The following is a 20,578-nucleotide window of genomic DNA, read 5'->3' on the forward strand; positions in this document are numbered from 1 at the left end:
TGATATGGAGAGAGAGAGAGCGAGACAGTAGATGATATGGAGAGAGAGAGAGACAGTAGATGATATGGAGAGAGAGAGAGACAGTAGATGATATGGAGAGAGAGAGAGACAGTAGATGATATGGAGAGAGAGAGCGAGACAGTAGATGATATGGAGAGAGAGAGAGCGAGACAGTAGATGATATAGAGAGAGAGAGCGAGACAGTAGATGATATGGAGAGAGAGAGAGACAGTAGATGATATGGAGAGAGAGAGAGACAGTAGATGATATGGAGAGAGAGAGAGAGTAGATGATATGGAGAGAGAGAGAGACAGTAGATGATATGGAGAGAGAGAGAGAGACAGTAGATGATATGGAGAGAGAGAGAGCGAGACAGTAGATGATATGGAGAGAGAGACAGTAGATGATATGGAGAGAGAGAGAGAGACAGTAGATGATATGGAGAGAGAGAGAGCGAGACAGTAGATGATATGGAGAGAGAGAGAGCGAGACAGTAGATGATATGGAGAGAGAGAGAGCAAGACAGTAGATGATATGGAGAGAGACAGTAGATGATATAGAGCGAGACAGTAGATGATATGGAGAGAGACAGTAGATGATATGGAGAGAGAGAGAGAGAGAGAGTAGATGATATGGAGAGAGAGAGAGAGCGAGACAGTAGATGATATGGAGAGAGAGAGAGACAGTATATGATATGGAGAGAGAGAGAGTAGATGATATGGAGAGAGAGATAGCGAGACAGTAGATGATATGGAGAGAGAGAGAGCGAGACAGTAGATGATATGGAGAGAGAGAGAGAGAGCGAGACAGTAGATGATATGTAGAGAGAGGGACAGTAGATGATATGTAGAGAGCGGGACAGTAGATGATATGGAGAGAGAGAGAGAGAGAGCGAGACAGTAGATTATATGGAGAGAGAGAGAGAGAGAGTAGATGATATGGAGAGAGAGAGAGAGACAGTAGATGATATGGAGAGAGAGAGAGTAGATGATATGGAGAGAGAGAGAGAGTAGATATGGAGAGAGAGAGAGAGTAGATGATATGGAGAGAGAGAGAGAGAGAGTAGATATGGAGAGAGAGAGAGAGTAGATGATATGGAGAGAGAGAGAGACAGTAGATGATATGGAGAGAGAGAGAGACAGTAGATGATATGGAGAGAGAGAGCGAGACAGTAGATGATATGGAGAGAGAGAGAGCGAGACAGTAGATGATATGGAGAGAGAGAGCGAGACAGTAGATGATATGGAGAGAGAGAGCGAGACAGTAGATGATATGGAGAGAGAGAGAGGGAGCGAGACAGTAGATGATATGGAGAGCGAGAGAGAGAGCGAGACAGTAGATGATATGGAGAGAGAGAGGCGAGACAGATGATATGGAGAGTGAGAGAGCGAGACCGTAGATGATATGGAGAGAGAGAGAGAGAGCGAGACAGTAGATGATATGGAGAGAGAGAGAGAGCGAGACAGTAGATGATATGGAGAGAGAGAGAGAGAGCGAGACAGTAGATGATATGGAGAGAGAGAGAGAGAGTAGATGATATGGAGAGAGAGAGAGAGAGTAGATGATATGGAGAGAGAGAAAGAGACAGTAGATGATATGGAGAAAGAGAGAGAGAGAGACAGTAGATGATATGGAGAGAGAGAGAGAGAGAGACAGTAGATGATATGGAGAGAGAGAGAGAGACAGTAGATGATATGGAGAGAGAGAGAGAGCAGTAGATGATATGGAGAGAGAGAGAAAGACAGTAGATGATATGGAGAGAGAGAGAAGACAGTAGATGATATGGAGAGAGAGAGACAGTAGATGATATGGAGAGAGAGAGAGCGAGACAGTAGATGATATGGAGAGAGAGAGAGCGAGACAGTAGATGATATGGAGAGAGAGGGACAGTAGATGATATGAGAGAGAGAGAGACAGTAGATGATATGAGAGAGAGAGACAGTAGATGATATGGAGAGAGAGAGACAGTAGATGATATGGAGAGAGAGAGAGAGAGAGCAGACAGTAGATGATATGGAGAGAGAGAGAGGGACAGTAGATGATATGGAGAGAGAGAGAGAGAGCGAGACAGTAGATGATATGTAGAGAGGGGACAGTAGATGATATGTAGAGAGAGGGACAGTAGATGATATGTAGAGAGAGGACAGTAGATGATATGTAGAGAGAGAGGGACAGTAGATGATATGTAGAGAGAGAGGGACAGTAGATGATATGTAGAGAGAGGGACAGTAGATGATATGTAGAGAGAGGGACAGTAGATGATATGTAGAGAGGGACAGTAGATGATATGTAGAGAGAGGGACAGTAGATGATATGTAGAGAGAGGGACAGTAGATGATATGTAGAGAGAGAGCGAGACAGTAGATGATATGTAGAGAGAGAGCGAGACAGTAGATGATATGGAGAGAGAGAGAGAGCGAGACAGTAGATGATATGGAGAGAGAGAGGAGCGAGACTGTAGATGATATGGAGAGAGAGAGAGAGCGAGACAGTAGATGATATGGAGAGAGAGAGAGAGCGAGACAGTAGATGATATGGAGAGAGAGAGAGAGAGCAGACAGTAGATGATATGGAGAGAGAGAGAGAGACAGTAGATGATATGGAGAGAGAGAGAGACAGTAGATGATATGGAGAGAGAGAGAGAGTAGATGATATGGAGAGAGAGAGAGAGACAGTAGATGATATGGAGAGAGAGAGAGACAGTAGATGATATGGAGAGAGAGAAAGAGACAGTAGATGATATGGAGAGAGAGAGAGACAGTAGATGATATGGAGAGAGAGACAGTAGATGATATGGAGAGAGAGAGAGACAGTAGATGATATGGAGAGAGAGAGACAGGAGACTAGAGAGAGAGAGACAGTAGATGATATGAGAGAGAGAGAGAGACAGTAGATTATATGGAGAGAGAGAGAGAGAGACAGTAGATGATATGGAGAGAGAGAGAGAGAGCGAGACAGTAGATGATATTGAGAGAGAGAGAGAGAGCGAGACAGTAGATGATATGTAGAGGGACAGTAGATGATATGTAGAGAGGGACAGTAGATGATATGTAGAGAGAGGAACAGTAGATGATATGTAGAGAGAGGACAGTAGATGATATGTAGAGAGAGGGACAGTAGATGATATGTAGAGAGAGGGACATTAGAATATATGTAGAGAGAGGACAGTAGATGATATGTAGAGAGAGGGACAGTAGATGATATGTAGAGAGAGGGATAGTAGATGATATGTAGAGAGAGGGACAGTAGATGATATGTAGAGAGAGGGACAGTAGATGATATGTAGAGAGAGGGACAGTAGATGATATGTAGAGAGAGGGACAGTAGATGATATGTAGAGAGAGGGACAGTAGATGATATGTAGAGAGAGGAACAGTAGATGATATGTAGAGAGAGGGACAGTAGATGATATGTAGAGAGAGGGACAGTAGATGATATGTAGAGAGAGGGACAGTAGATGATATGTAGAGAGAGGGACAGTAGATGATATGTAGAGAGAGGGACAGTAGATGATATATAGAGAGAGGGACAGTAGATGATATGTAGAGAGAGGCGAGACAGTAGATGATATGTAGAGAGAGAGCGAGAGAGAGTAGATGATATGGAGAGAGAGAGAGAGAGAGAGAGTAGATGATATGGAGAGAGAGAGAGAGAGAGAGTAGATGATATGGAGAGAGAGAGTAGATGATATGGAGAGAGAGAGTAGATGATATGAGAGAGAGTAGATGATATGGAGAGAGAGAGGGAGAGTAGATGATATGGAGAGAGAGAGTAGATGATATGGAGAGAGACAGTAGATGATATGGAGAGAGAGAGAGCGAGACAGTAGATGATATGGAGAGAGAGAGCGAGACAGTAGATGATATGGAGAGAGAGAGCGAGACAGTAGATGATATGGAGAGAGAGAGAGCGAGACAGTAGATGATATGGAGAGAGAGTAGATATGGAGAGAGAGAGAGAGAGTAGATGATATGGAGAGAGAGAGAGTAGATGATATGGAGAGAGAGAGAGAGAGTAGATGATATGGAGATAGAGAGAGTAGATGATATGGAGAGAGAGAGAGAGAGAGAGTAGATGATATGGAGAGAGAGAGAGAGAGAGTAGATGATATGGAGAGAGAGAGAGAGTAGATGATATGGAGAGAGAGAGAGAGAGACAGTAGATGATATGGAGAGAGAGAGAGTAGATGATATGGAGAGAGAGAGAGACAGTAGATGATATGGAGAGGAGAGAGAGACAGTAGATGATATGGAGAGAGAGAGAGAACATTAGATGATATGGAGAGAGAGAGAGACAGTAGATGATATGGAGAGAGAGAGAGCGAGACAGTAGATGATATGGAGAGAGAGGAGAGAGCGAGACAGTAGATGATATGGAGAGAGAGAGAGCGAGACAGTATATGATATGGAGAGAGAGAGCGAGACAGTAGATGATATGGAGAGAGATAGAGAGAGACAGTAGATGATATGGAGAGAGAGAGAGAGACAGTAGATGATATGGAGAGAGAAAGACAGTAGATGATATGGAGAGAGAGAGAGAGTAGATGATATGGAGAGAGAGACAGTAGATGATATGGAGAGAGAGAGAGCGAGACAGTAGATGATATGGAGAGAGAGAGAGCGAGACAGTAGATTATATGGAGAGAGAGAGAGCGAGACAGTAGATGATATGGAGAGAGAGTAGAGATGAGAGAGAGACAGTAGATGATATGGAGAGAGAGAGAGAGAGACAGTAGATGATATGGAGAGAGAGAGAGAGAGAGAGAGAGAGAGAGAGACAGTAGATGATATGGAGAGAGAGAGAGACAGTAGATGATATGGAGAGAGAGAGAGAGAGCGAGACAGTAGATGATATGGAGAGAGAGAGAGAGAGCGAGACAGTAGATTATATGTAGAGAGAGGGACAGTAGATGATATGTAGAGAGAGGGACAGTAGATGATATGTAGAGAGAGGGACAGTAGATGATATGTAGAGAGAGGGACAGTAGATGATATGTAGAGAGAGGGACAGTAGATGATATGTAGAGAGAGGGACAGTAGATGATATGTAGAGAGAGAGGGACAGTAGATGATATGTAGAGAGAGAGGGACAGTAGATGATATGTAGAGAGAGGGACAGTAGATGATATGTAGAGAGAGGGACAGTAGATGATATGTAGAGAGAGGGACAGTAGATGATATGTAGAGAGAGGGACAGTAGATGATATGTAGAGAGAGGGACAGTAGATGATATGTAGAGAGAGAGCGAGACAGTAGATGATATGTAGAGAGAGAGCGAGACAGTAGATGATATGGAGAGAGAGAGAGCGAGACAGTAGATGATATGGAGAGAGAGAGAGAGAGCGAGACTGTAGATGATATGGAGAGAGAGAGAGAGAGCGAGACAGTAGATGATATGGAGAGAGAGAGAGAGAGCGAGACAGTAGATGATATGGAGAGAGAGAGAGCGAGACAGTAGATGATATGGAGAGAGAGAGAGAGAGAGTAGATGATATGGAGAGAGAGAGAGAGTAGATGATATGGAGAGAGAGAGAGAGAGACAGTAGATGATATGGAGAGAGAGAGAGAGAGAGTAGATGATATGGAGAGAGAGAAAGAGACAGTAGATGATATGGAGAGAGAGAGAGAGACAGTAGATTACATGGAGAGAGAGAGAGAGTAGATGATATGGAGAGAGAGAGAGAGAGACAGTAGATGATATGGAGAGAGCGAGAGCGAGACAGTAGATGATATGGAGAGAGAGAGACAGTAGATGATATGAGAGAGAGAGAGACAGGAGATGAGAGAGAGAGACAGTAGATGATATGGAGAGAGAGAGAGAGACAGTAGATTATATGGAGAGAGAGAGAGAGAGAGAGAGACAGTAGATGATATGGAGAGAGAGAGAGAGAGCGAGACAGTAGATGATATTGAGAGAGAGAGAGAGAGCGAGACAGTAGATGATATGTAGAGGGACAGTAGATGATATGTAGAGAGAGGGACAGTAGATGATATGTAGAGAGAGGAACAGTAGATGATATGTAGAGAGAGGGACAGTAGATGATATGTAGAGAGAGGGACAGTAGATGATATGTAGAGAGAGGGACATTAGAATATATGTAGAGAGAGGGACAGTAGATGATATGTAGAGAGAGGGACAGTAGATGATATGTAGAGAGAGGGATAGTAGATGATATGTAGAGAGAGGGACAGTAGATGATATGTAGAGAGAGGGACAGTAGATGATATGTAGAGAGAGGGACAGTAGATGATATGTAGAGAGAGGGACAGTAGATGATATGTAGAGAGAGGGACAGTAGATGATATGTAGAGAGAGGAACAGTAGATGATATGTAGAGAGAGGGACAGTAGATGATATGTAGAGAGAGGGACAGTAGATGATATGTAGAGAGAGGGACAGTAGATGATATGTAGAGAGAGGGACAGTAGATGATATGTAGAGAGAGGGACAGTAGATGATATATAGAGAGAGGGACAGTAGATGATATGTAGAGAGAGAGCGAGACAGTAGATGATATGTAGAGAGAGAGCGAGAGAGAGTAGATGATATGGAGAGAGAGAGAGAGAGAGAGAGAGTAGATGATATGGAGAGAGAGAGAGAGAGAGAGAGTAGATGATATGGAGAGAGAGAGAGAGAGTAGATGATATGGAGAGAGAGAGTAGATGATATGGAGAGAGAGAGTAGATGATATGGAGAGAGAGAGTAGATGATATGGAGAGAGAGAGGGAGAGTAGATGATATGGAGAGAGAGAGAGTAGATGATATGGAGAGAGAGACAGTAGATGATATGGAGAGAGAGAGAGCGAGACAGTAGATGATATGGAGAGAGAGAGCGAGACAGTAGATGATATGGAGAGAGAGAGAGCGAGACAGTAGATGATATGGAGAGAGAGAGAGCGAGACAGTAGATGATATGGAGAGAGAGTAGATGATATGGAGAGAGAGAGAGAGAGAGAGAGTAGATGATATGGAGAGAGAGAGAGAGTAGATGATATGGAGAGAGAGAGAGAGAGTAGATGATATGGAGATAGAGAGAGTAGATGATATGGAGAGAGAGAGAGAGAGAGAGTAGATGATATGGAGAGAGAGAGAGAGAGAGTAGATGATATGGAGAGAGAGAGAGAGAGTAGATGATATGGAGAGAGAGAGAGAGAGACAGTAGATGATATGGAGAGAGAGAGAGTAGATGATATGGAGAGAGAGAGAGACAGTAGATGATATGGAGAGGGAGAGAGAGACAGTAGATGATATGGAGAGAGAGAGAGAGACATTAGATGATATGGAGAGAGAGAGAGAGACAGTAGATGATATGGAGAGAGAGGGAGAGAGCGAGACAGTAGATGATATGGAGAGAGAGGGAGAGAGCGAGACAGTAGATGATATGGAGAGAGAGAGAGCGAGACAGTATATGATATGGAGAGAGAGAGAGAGCGAGACAGTAGATGATATGGAGAGAGAGAGAGAGAGAGACAGTAGATGATATGGAGAGAGAGAGAGAGACAGTAGATGATATGGAGAGAGAGAGAGAGACAGTAGATGATATGGAGAGAGAAAGACAGTAGATGATATGGAGAGAGAGAGAGAGTAGATGATATGGAGAGAGAGAGACAGTAGATGATATGGAGAGAGAGAGAGCGAGACAGTAGATGATATGGAGAGAGAGAGAGCGAGACAGTAGATTATATGGAGAGAGAGAGAGCGAGACAGTAGATGATATGGAGAGAGAGAGACAGTAGATGATATGAGAGAGAGAGAGACAGTAGATGAGATGAGAGAGAGAGAGACAGTAGATGATATGGAGAGAGAGAGAGAGAGAGACAGTAGATGATATGGAGAGAGAGAGAGAGAGAGAGAGAGAGAGAGAGACAGTAGATGATATGGAGAGAGAGAGAGACAGTAGATGATATGGAGAGAGAGAGAGAGCGAGACAGTAGATGATATGGAGAGAGAGAGAGAGAGCGAGACAGTAGATTATATGTAGAGAGAGGGACAGTAGATGATATGTAGAGAGAGGGACAGTAGATGATATGTAGAGAGAGGGACAGTAGATGATATGTAGAGAGAGGGACAGTAGATGATATGTAGAGAGAGGGACAGTAGATGATATGTAGAGAGAGGAACAGTAGATGATTTGTAGAGAGAGGGACAGTAGATGATATGTAGAGAGAGGGACAGTAGATGATATGTAGAGAGAGGGACAGTAGATGATATGTAGAGAGAGAGTGAGACAGTAGATGATATGTAGAGAGAGAGTGAGACAGTAGATGATATGTAGAGAGAGAGCGAGACAGTAGATGATATGGAGAGAGAGAGCGAGACAGTAGATGATATGGAGAGAGAGAGAGAGACAGTAGATGATATGGAGAGAGAGAGAGAGACAGTAGATGATATAGAGAGAGAGAGAGTAGATGATATGGAGAGAGAGAGAGAGAGTAGATGATATGGAGAGAGAGAGAGAGAGAGAGTAGATGATATGGAGAGAGAGAGAGTAGATGATATGGAGAGAGAGAGAGAGAGTAGATGATATGGAGAGAGAGAGAGTAGATGATATGGAGAGAGAGAGAGAGAATAGATGATATGGAGAGAGAGAGAGAGAGTAGATGATATGGAGAGAGAGGGAGAGAGTAGATGATATGGAGAGAGAGGGAGAGAGTAGATGATATGGAGAGAGAGAGTAGATGATATGGAGAGAGAGAGAGTAGATGATATGGAGAGAGAGAGAGAGAGACAGTAGATGATATGGAGAGAGAGAGCGAGACAGTAGATGATATGGAGAGAGAGAGAGCGAGACAGTAGATGATATGGAGAGAGACAGTAGATGATATGGAGAGAGACAGTAGATGATATGGAGAGAGAGAGAGAGAGAGAGAGAGAGAGAGAGAGAGTAGATGATATGGAGAGAGAGAGAGAGAGTAGATGATATGGAGAGAGAGAGAGTAGATGATATGGAGAGAGAGAGAGAGAGTAGATGATATGGAGAGAAAGAGAGAGACAGTAGATGATATGGAGAGAGAGAGAGACATTAGATGATATGGAGAGAGAGAGAGACATTAGATGATATGGAGAGAGAGAGCGAGACAGTAGATGATATGGAGAGAGAGAGAGCGAGACAGTAGATGATATGGAGAGGGAGAGAGAGACAGTAGATGTTATGGAGAGAGAGAGAGAGACAGTAGATGATATGGAGAGAGAGAGAGAGACAGTAGATGATATGGAGAGAGAGAGAGAGACATTAGATGATATGGAGAGAGAGAGAGAGAGAGACAGTAGATGATATGGAGAGAGAGAGAGAGAAGAACAGTAGATGATATGGAGAGAGAGAGAGCGAGACAGTAGATGATATGGAGAGAGTGAGACAGTAGATGATATGGAGAGAGAGAGAGAGAGCGAGACAGTAGATGATATGGAGAGAGAGAGAGAGACAGTAGATGATATGGAGAGAGAGAGAAAGACAGTAGATGATATGGAGAGAGAGAGAGAGACAGTAGATGATATGGAGAGAGAGAGAGAGAGTAGATGATATGGAGAAAGAGAGAGAGAGACAGTAGATGATATGGAGAGAGCGAGACAGTAGATGATATGGAGAGAGCGAGACAGTAGATGATATGGAGAGAGAGAGAGCGAGACAGTAGATGATATGGAGAGAGAGAGAGCGAGACAGTAGATGATATGGAGAGAGCGAGACAGTAGATGATATGGAGGGAGAGAGAGAGAGACAGTAGATGATATGGAGAGAGAGAGAGACATTAGATGATATGGAGAGAGAGAGAGACATTAGATGATATGGAGAGAGAGAGAGAGACATTAGATGATATGGAGAGAGAGAGAGAGACAGTAGATGATATGGAGAGGGAGAGAGAGACAGTAGATGTTATGGAGAGAGAGAGAGACAGTAGATGATATGGAGAGAGAGAGAGACACAGTAGATGATATAGAGAGAGAGAGAGAGACATTAGATGATATGGAGAGAGAGAGAGAGAGACAGTAGATGATATGGAGAGAGAGAGAGAGCGAGAGTAGATATGGAGAGAGAGAGTAGATGATATGGATAGAGAGAGAGAGACAGTAGATGATATGGAGAGAGAGAGAGCGAGACAGTAGATGATATGGAGAGAGATTGAGACAGTAGATGATATGGAGAGAGAGAGAGAGCGAGACAGTAGATGATATGGAGAGAGAGAGAGAGACAGTAGATGATATGGAGAGAGAAAGAGAGACAGTAGATGATATGGAGAGAGAGAGAAAGACAGTAGATGATATGGAGAGAGAGAGAGAGACAGTAGATGATATGGAGAGAGAGAGAGAGACAGTAGATGATATGGAGAGAGAGAGAGAGAGAGTAGATGATATGGAGAAAGAGAGAGAGAGACAGTAGATGATATGGAGAGAGAGAGACAGTAGATGATATGGAGAGAGCGAGACAGTAGATGATATGGAGAGAGCGAGACAGTAGATGATATGGAGAGAGAGAGAGCGAGACAGTAGATGATATGGAGAGAGAGAGAGCGAGACAGTAGATGATATGGAGAGAGAGAGACAGTAGATGATATGGAGAGAGAGAGACAGTAGATGATATGGAGAGAGAGAGAGAGACATTAGATGATATGGAGAGAGAGAGAAAGACAGTAGATGATATGGGGAGAGAGAGAGAGAGAGAGACAGTAGATGATATGGAGAGAGAGAGAGAGAGCGAGACAGTAGATGATATGGAGAGAGAGAGAGAGAGCGAGACAGTAGATGATATGGAGAGAGAGAGAGCGAGCGAGACAGTAGATGATATGGAGAGAGAGAGAGAGAGCGAGACAGTAGATGATATGTAGAGAGAGGGACAGTAGATGATATGTAGAGAGAGGGACAGTAGATGATATGTAGAGAGAGAGGGACAGTAGATGATATGTAGAGAGAGGGACAGTAGATGATATGTAGAGAGAGGGACAGTAGATGATATGTAGAGAGAGGGACAGTAGATGATATGTAGAGAGAGGGACAGTAGATGATATGTAGAGAGAGGGACAGTAGATGATATGTAGAGAGAGGGACAGTAGATGATATGTAGAGAGAGGGACAGTAGATGATATGTAGAGAGAGGGACAGTAGATGATATGTAGAGAGAGGGACAGTAGATGTTATGTAGAGAGAGGGACAGTAGATGTTATGTAGAGAGAGGGACAGTAGATGATATGTAGAGAGAGGGACAGTAGATGATATGTAGAGAGAGGGACAGTAGATGTTATGTAGAGAGCTGGACAGTAGATGATATGTAGAGAGAGAGCGAGACAGTAGATGATATGTAGAGAGAGAGCGAGACAGTAGATGATATGGAGAGAGAGAGAGAGAGACAGTAGATGATATGGAGAGAGAGAGAGAGTAGATGATATGGAGAGAGAGAGAGAGTAGATGATATGGAGAGAGAGCGAGACAGTAGATGATATGGAGAGAGAGAGAGAGAGCGAGACAGTAGATGATATGGAGAGAGAGAGAGCGAGCGAGACAGTAGATGATATGGAGAGAGAGAGAGCGAGACAGTAGATGATATGTAGAGAGAGGGACAGTAGATGATATGTAGAGAGAGGGACAGTAGATGATATGTAGAGAGAGAGGGACAGTAGATGATATGTAGAGAGACGGACAGTAGATGATATGTAGAGAGAGGGACAGTAGATGATATGTAGAGAGAGGGACAGTAGATGATATGTAGAGAGAGGGACAGTAGATGATATGTAGAGAGAGGGACAGTAGATGATATGTAGAGAGAGGGACAGTAGATGATATGTAGAGAGAGGGACAGTAGATGATATGTAGAGAGAGGGACAGTAGATGATATGTAGAGAGAGGGACAGTAGATGATATGTAGAGAGAGTGACAGTAGATGATATGTAGAGAGAGGGACAGTAGATGATATGTAGAGAGAGGGACAGTAGATGATATGTAGAGAGAGGGACAGTAGATGTTATGTAGAGAGAGGGACAGTAGATGATATGTAGAGAGAGGGACAGTAGATGATATGTAGAGAGAGGGACAGTAGATGTTATGTAGAGAGCTGGACAGTAGATGATATGTAGAGAGAGAGCGAGACAGTAGATGATATGTAGAGAGAGAGCGAGACAGTAGATGATATGGAGAGAGAGAGAGAGAGACAGTAGATGATATGGAGAGAGAGAGAGAGTAGATGATATGGAGAGAGAGAGAGAGTAGATGATATGGAGAGAGAGAGAGAGAGTAGATGATATGGAGAGAGAGAGAGAGAGAGAGAGAGAGTAGATGATATGGAGAGAGAGAGAGTAGATGATATGGAGAGAGAGAGAGTAGATGATATGGAGAGAGAGAGAGAGAGAGAGTAGATGATATGGAGAGAGAGAGAGTAGATGATATGGAGAGAGAGAGAGACAGTAGATGATATGGAGAGAGAGAGAGCGAGACAGTAGATGATATGGAGAGAGAGAGAGCGAGACAGTAGATGATATGGAGAGAGACAGTAGATGATATGGAGAGAGACAGTAGATGATATGAAGAGAGAGAGAGAGAGAGAGTAGATGATATGGAGAGAGAGAGAGAGTAGATGATATGGAGAGAGAGAGTAGATGATATGGAGAGAGAGAGAGAGACAGTAGATGATATGGAGAGAGAGAGAGTAGATGATATGGAGAGAGAGAGAGAGAGACAGTAGATGATATGGAGAGAGAGAGAGCGAGACAGTAGATGATATGGAGAGAGAGAGAGACAGTAGATGATATGGAGAGAGAGAGAGACATTAGATGATATGGAGAGAGAGAGAGACAGTAGATGATATGGAGAGAGAGAGAGAGCGAGACAGTAGATGATATGGAGAGGGAGAGAGAGACAGTAGATGATATGGAGTGAGAGAGAGAGACATTAGATGATATGGAGAGAGAGAGAGAGACAGTAGATGATATGGAGAGAGAGAGAGAGAGAGACATTAGATGATATGGAGAGAGAGAGAGAGCGAGAGTAGATGATATGGAGAGAGAGACGTAGATGATATGGAGAGAGAGAGAGAGACAGTAGATGATATGGAGAGAGAGACAGTAGATGATATGGAGAGAGAGAGAGAGAGACAGAGATGATATAGAGAGAGAGAGAGAGAGAGAGAGAGAGAGAGAGAGAGAGAGAGAGAGAGAGAGAGATGGAGAGAGAGAGAGAGAGAGAGATATGGAGAGAGAGAGAGAGAGAGAGAGATATGGAGAGAGAGAGAGAGAGAGAGATATGGAGAGAGAGAGAGAAGATATGGAGAGAGAGAGAGAGAGACATTAGATGATATGGAGAGAGAGAGAGAGAGTGACAGTAGATGATATGTAGAGAAGAGTTTTGAGTTTTTATAAAAACCTTTATTTCATGCTGTTGTAGTAACACAAATAATGGCACACTGTGCCTTTTCAGAAATGAAACAACACGTGTCATTCTTAAATAAACATAAAAAATACTAATAGATACAAATAAAAAAGCATTTCATCAACAAAAAATAATGTTCCCTCGTCCACAAAACAAACCACTCCTTCGTAAGCCCACTTCTCCTCAATGGGAGGTCTTTTAAAGCCGAGAAGAACTCAAAATCCACTTTTATTCTCGCTTTGACTAGTCCCTAAAAAACACATCTTATATCCTGTCTATATCCCGTGTCTATTTTATGTTTCCTAGCTTGTCCCAAAATAAAATGTAACAGTTGACATTTTCTTTTCTGTTGTTTACTATATTGAAACCCCAAAATCAAAACAGTGCTATTGAAAATCTCCCCTACAGCTGTAAAAAATACTTTATTATTTCAAATAGAGGCTTTATCCCCTCACACTCCATAAAACAGTGAGAAATTGCTTCTCTTATATTAAGAAAAGGACATCCATCTCCAACATCTGAATTAATGACAGAAACAAAACTGCCATGATGCCATGCAAAACCTTCCATTACGTATCACCAGTACCCTTTTGTAACGGAGGCTTGTACAATGCTCTCCATGCTGGCTTTACCTTGTCACCAAGGCACAGTTTTACCCAATAAGGAGTGACTTTTCTATTTTTCACTTCATCTTCATTCAAAACTTTGACTCACCCCCTATATAAATCCTTCCCATTCACCTCATCCAAACCCACCTCTTCCAACCCTCTCAAATCCAGTAATAACACATTTCTTTCTGACTCTGAGATATTGGGTGTCATCCCTGGTTTTGGAAATGGGACGTTTCCATCTTGTACCTTTTTTCCTTGTGACTGTTGAGCATAATCCCCTCTTCTGCTGACAGAGCCTTCCTGCAGCTTCCCAGCAGTTGTCAATCCTTTCCGACCTCACCCCCAAATGTTCAGCCACCCGTCCTCCATCCATTAAGGTGCGCCCAGCCATGTCCATTAACTGTTTTAGGGGGATGATTTTGCCCTTCACCAGAATGTTGGAGAAATGATGGAACAGCTGCAGTTGTACAATCCAGTGTTGCCCCATACACCAGAGGTTCCTCCAGCAGCCAATGAACCGACTCCGCTGTAGTTATTCTGGACACCTTCATTATGCTCCAAACCCCAAGAAGGCCTCTGTAAAACGGAGGTACTCCCTCCCTAGAAATCTGGCTACTATCAACCGGAAATAAAGCCTTCTTTAAACCTAATCCCCCTACCAGCTGTAATACCAGACCTGCCACCCCTCTCCACAACACATTTTCTGCTCCATAAAGAACCTTTGAATAAACTGAAACCGGAAAGCAGCAGCCCTACTAGCCAGATGTACAAGACCTTGTCCCCCCTCCTCTTTTGACAAATACAAAACACTTTGTGGAACCCAATGATATTGTAGATTTTTTGGGGGGATAAATAATTGCCTGTATCTTAGCCAGAAGGCCAGACGGTGGCTCTAAACATGCCAACCGATGCCACAGTGCAGAGGCAACCACATTATTAACAATCTGTCCCCTATATGACATACAAGATAACAACCAACGCCATCTCCTCATCCTCCCTTCCACCATTTCAACCACCCCATTCCATTTTTTTCCCATAGTCCCCTCATCCCCTAAGTACACTCCAAGATACTTACCCTTTCACCATTCCAGCCCACTTGGCAATGCCACGATCCCTCCAGACCATTTCCCAAACTGTGAAGAACAACTTTTTTGCCAATTTACCTTTGCAGAGAATATTCCCCTAAACTGATCAACCATTAGACTCAAACTATCCACCTCTGCTTGATTCACTAAAATAGCTACATCATCAGCCTATGCTGAGAGACCAATAGGAGGAATATCCTCTGAAAGGTTCACCCCTTCACTGTGATTTCTAATGCTATTTAGTAGTGGCTCTATAGTGATGGCACATAACATTCCTGACAAAGAACACCCCTGCCTAATACCTCTACACACTTTAAAAGGAGCACTCAAGCCACCGTTAACTTTCAATACACTTTCAATGTCACCATATATCACCGTGTTCATGGCAATAAAACCAGAGCTGAAACCAAATGCCTCAAAGATGCACCATAAGTATTGATGTTCAACTTGGTCAAATGCCTTTTCCTGATCAGTTGAAATTAGACCAGCATCCAACACAACAGCCCTAAGGATGTCCAAAAAATCCAGAATCGGGGAAATGTTATCCCCTATCTGCCTGCCGGGAACACAGTAGGACTGGTCCGTGTGTATGATTTGCCCCATCACCTCCCTCAGCCTGTTGGACAAAGCCTTGGACAGGATCTTATAATCAGTGCACAATAAAGCCACCGGCCTCCAGTTCTTCACCTCCATAAGGTCACCCTTTTTTGGCAGTAGGGTGAGGACAGCCCTTCTGCAGCTTATCGGTAGTAACCCTCCGGTCAAACTACCGTTAACTCCTGCTAGCCAATCCTCTCCCAACATTGCCCAAAAAGACTTAAAAGTCAACAGAAAGCCCACCATTTTCCATGCCTTTTAATGCAGCGTATATCTCCTGTAGAGACAATGGTTGCTCTAGTTCAACCTGAGCTTCTGCAGCCACCAGTGGGAGCGCCTCAATAAACTGTTGTCACTGTTATATCCTCTTTGTACTCACACTTGTAGAGCTCAGCGTAGAACTCTACTGTCCTCTTTCTCATTTCACTTGTAGAGCTCAGCGTAGAACTCTACTGCCCCCTTTCTCATTTCACTAGGGCTAGTGAGCCCCTGTACAACAGCTGATTTGAAGCAATTAATAATTTCTCTTTGTTCATTCTTTTTCTCTAAACCGAAGAAGAATTTGGATGAGGCATCCATTTCAGAGATTCCCTGAAACTTACTCCTCACCAATGCCCCCTGTGCTCTGATACCCAGCAGGTCTACCAATGTGGCTTTTGTTTTATCTTGAGGGCCTGAGTATGACCTCGATCTCCTGTGGTCTCAACCAACGTCAGGACTTCCACTATTTCAGACTCTGGGGCGTTCATTGATCTGGTGATGTCTCTGGTGACATTCATTGTGTATTGATTACAGAATTGTTGAACCTTGATTTTCCCTATATCCCACCACTGTTGGAGGGATAAAAAACTGGCCTTTTGAGACCTCCATCTCTCCCAGAAAAAAACTAAAACGTTTCCTGAAGTGAGCATCACTCAATAAAGTTGTATTAAAATGCCAGTATGCACTTTTGGGTTTTACAGCTTTAATGTACACCACCTCTGTTACTAAACAATGATCACAAAATCCCACTGGGGTTATCACACTGGATTTACAGACCTGAGATTGATGCTCAAAACAATAAAACCTATCTAACCTGTCCAGAGAGATGGTGTTCTCTCTCACATTAGACCATGTGTACTGTCTCCTACCTCCATGTTGGCTCCAAACATCACACAGTGTTACAATAAAACCTATCTAACCTGGTCAGAGAGATGGTGTTCTCTCTCACATTAGACCATGTGTTCTGTCTCCTACCTCCATGTTGGCTCCAAACATCACACAGTGTTACAATAAAACCTATCTAACCTGGTCAGAGAGATGGTGTTCTCTCTCACATTAGACCATGTGTTCTGTCTCCTACCTCCATGTTGGCTCTGCCAAATATCACACAGTTCATGTGTTACAATAAGGTGTTTTAAAAAAAGTCCTTGAGGCTATAATATAGACAGTAGATGATATGGAGAGAGAGAGAGAGGGAGAAGGGGACAGTAGATGATATGGAGAGAGGGAGAAGGGGACAGTAGATGATATGGAGAGAGAGAGAAGGGGACAGTATATGATATAGAGAGACGGGGACAGTAGATATGGAGAGAGAGGGGGACAGTAGATGATATGGAGAGAGAGAGAGAGAAGGGGACAGTAGATGAGAGAGTAGATGATATGGAGAGAGAGAGGGGGGACAGTAGATGATATGTAGAGAGAGAGAGTAGATGATATGGAGAGAGAGAGAGGGGGGACAGAGACAGTTGATGATATGTAGAGAAAGAGGGGGACAGAGACAGTTGATGATATCAAATCAAATGTATTTATATAGCCTTTCTTACATCAGCTGATATATCAAAGTGCTGTACAGAAACCCAGCCTAAAACCCCAAACAGCAAGCAATATAGGTGTAGAAGCACGGTGGCTAGGAAAAACTCCCTAGAAAGGCCAAAACCTAGGAAGAAACCTAGAGAGGAACCAGGCTATGAGGGGTGGCCAGTCCTCTTCTGGCTGTGCCGGGTGGAGATTATAACAGATGATGGCCAAGATGTTCAAATGTTCCTAAATAATAATAGTAATCACAGTGAACAGGTCAGGGTTCCATAGCCGCAGGCAGAACAGTTGAAACTGGTGCAGCAGCACGGCCAGGTGGACTAGGGACAACGAGTCATCATGCCAGGTAGTCCTGAGGCATGGTCCTAGGGCTCAGGTGATGAGAGAGAGAGCGAGAGAGAGAGAGAGAGAGAGAGAGAGAGAGAGAGAGAGAGAGAGAGAGAGAGAGAGAGAGAGAGAGAGAGAGAGAGAGAGAGAGGGAGAGAGATACAGAGAGAGAGAGAGAGAGAGAGAGAGAGAGAGAGAGAGAGAGAGAGAGAGAGATACAGAGAGAGAGAGAGACAGAGAGAGAGAGACAGAGAGAGAGAGAGAGAGAGAGAGAGAGAGAGAGAGAGACAGAGAGAGAGAGACAGAGAGAGGGAGGGAGAGAGAGAGAGGAGGGGATAGAGAGAGAGAGAGAGAGAGAGAGAGAGAGAGAGAGAGAGAGAGAGAGAGAGCATACTTGATATATATATAGAGAGAGAGTAGATTATATGTAGAGAGAGAGTAGATTATATGTAGAGAGAGGACAGTAGAGGATATGGAGAGAGTGTGGTCTTTGTCCTACCTCCCACTCCTCTCCCCCTTATTTTCCTCAATCACTTCCTCTTTCCTCTGTTGTCTTGTTGTACTTCCTGTGAGGAACCCCGGGCGGCCATATTGTTTTTGTCCGGGGGGCTTATCTAGATGAGAGTGACAGGCCTGTACAGGTTTACTGTCTGACCCCTGTCATCCACCCAACCTTCTCCTCTATCCATCACTCTGTGTGTGTGAGATACAGGATGGACACAGCTAACTTCCTCTGTCAGTAAATTGTCAGAAAGAAATACAGTATGGATGTTTTCCTTATAAATTTCTCCAAGTGAGTCTATTTAGGATCTTTGTTCTCCTACATGCAACACTTTACAGTGTTTCCCCTTTAAAATGTGTATATAGATTTACTTATTTAGGGAGTTTGTGCGTGTTTGTGCTTGCTCGTGTGTGTGTGTGCTTGCTCGTGTGTGTGTGTGCTTGCTCATGTGTGGGGTGGCGTCGGCTGGGTGCCTGTCTGACCCGTTGTTTCGGTCTTCTGTCTGTCTGTTGCAGGTATTGATGCCAACATCACAGACTGCCAGGGAAGAACAGCTCTGGAGATCCTCAGAGAACACCCTGCACAGAAGTCCCAGCAAATCACTGCACTCATGCAAGGTACCACACATTAACACACACATACATTAACATACACATTAACACACACACACATTAACATACACACATTAACATACACACACGTGAGCATGTGTGCACACACCGCTCTCTCTCTCCCTCGTCGTGACAGTGTACGTGGTTGTTTAGAGTGCCGGGCGGCGTAGTGTCCGGATGTGTGCAGATTGATACAAGTCGTTCCAGGAAGTTCATCTGTCCAATAGGGAACAAGAACAATGTGAGCCCTCTGTGTTGCTCTTCCTATACACAGGGGGGAGCATTCTCTTACACAACCTAATGCTTCAGCCATTGTCTTCTGCTCTCAGAGAACGATGCACTGTTGTCAGTAGTCCTGAGTTAGTGTAGGAGAATTAGTTTGCGGGTTAGCTCATTGAGTTGAGTGGCATGGTTATCTGCAGTTATGGCTAAGCCACTAGAAAGACTTGGGGATGTTCTGTAGGACTGAGTGGTTTTGGGTTTGTGGATGGGAATTTGGATGTCTTGGTTCTCCTTTTCAAATCAAACTTTATTTGTCACATGCGCCGAATACAACAAGTGTGGACTTTACCGTGAAATGCTTACTTACAAGCCCTTAACCAACAGTTCAGTTCAAGAAGAGTTAAGAACATATTTGCCAAGTAGACTAAAATAAAAAGTAACACAATAAGAATAACAATAACGAGGCTATATACAGGGGCACCGGTACTGAGTCAGTGTGCAGGGGTACAGCCTAGTTGAGGTAATTTATACATGTATGCGGGGGTGAACTGACTATGCATAGATAATAAACAGCGAGTAGCAGCAGTGTACAAAAGGGAGGGGTGTCAATGTAAATTGTCCGTTGGCGATTTTATTAATTGTTCAGCAGTCTAATGGCTTGGGGGTAGAAGCTGTTGAGGAGCCTTTTGGTCCTAGACTTGGCACTCCAGTACCACTTGCCATGCAGTAGCAAAGATAACAGTCTATAACTTGGGTGACTGGAGTCTCTGACAATTTTATAGGCTTTCCTCTGACACCACCTATTGTATAGGTCCTGGATGGCAGGAAGCTTGGCCCCAGTGATGTACTGGGCCGTTCGCACTACCCTCTGTAGCGCCTTACGGTCAGATGCCGAGCAGTTGCCATACCAGGCGGTGATGCAACCGGTCAGGATGCTCTCGATGGTGCAGCTGTATAACCTTTTGAGGTTCTGGGGACCCATGCCAAATCTTTTCAGTCTCCTGAGGGGAAAAGGTTTTGTCGTGCCCTCTTCACGACTGTCTTGGTGTGTTTGGACCACGATAGTTCGTTGGTCTTGTGGACACCAAGGAACTTGAAACTCTTTACCTGCTCCACTACAGCCCTGTCGATGTTAATGGAGGCCTGTTCGGCCCGCCTTTTCCTGTAGTCCATGATCCTCTCCTTTGTCTTGCTCACATTGAGGGAGAGGTTGTTGTCCTGGCACCACACTGCCAGTTCTCTGACCACCTCCCTATAGGCCGTCTCATTATTGTCGGTGATCAGGCCTACCGCTGTTGTGTTGTCAGCAAACTTAATGATGGTGTTGGAGTCGTGTTTGGCCAAGCAGTCGTGGGTGAACAGGGAATACAGGAGGGGACTAAGTACACACCCCTGATGGGCCCCAGTGTTATGGATCAGCGTGGCAGATGTGTTTTTGCCTACTATTACCACCTGGGGGCGGCCCGCCCACAAATC

General features: G+C 44.0%; 1 protein-coding gene across 1 annotated transcript in view; it reads left to right on the forward strand.

Annotated features, from left to right (window-relative positions):
• Window positions 1-20,578, forward strand: part of anks1b (ankyrin repeat and sterile alpha motif domain containing 1B) — a 323,994-nt gene that overhangs the window by 104,321 nt on the left and 199,095 nt on the right. The window contains 1 exon segment of the mRNA XM_045722208.1: window positions 18,785-18,886. Within this exon segment, the coding sequence (XP_045578164.1) occupies window positions 18,785-18,886 (102 nt within the window).

This window comes from Salmo salar, chromosome ssa07, assembly GCF_905237065.1.
Source record: "Salmo salar chromosome ssa07, Ssal_v3.1, whole genome shotgun sequence".
Classification (NCBI taxonomy): domain Eukaryota; kingdom Metazoa; phylum Chordata; class Actinopteri; order Salmoniformes; family Salmonidae; genus Salmo; species Salmo salar.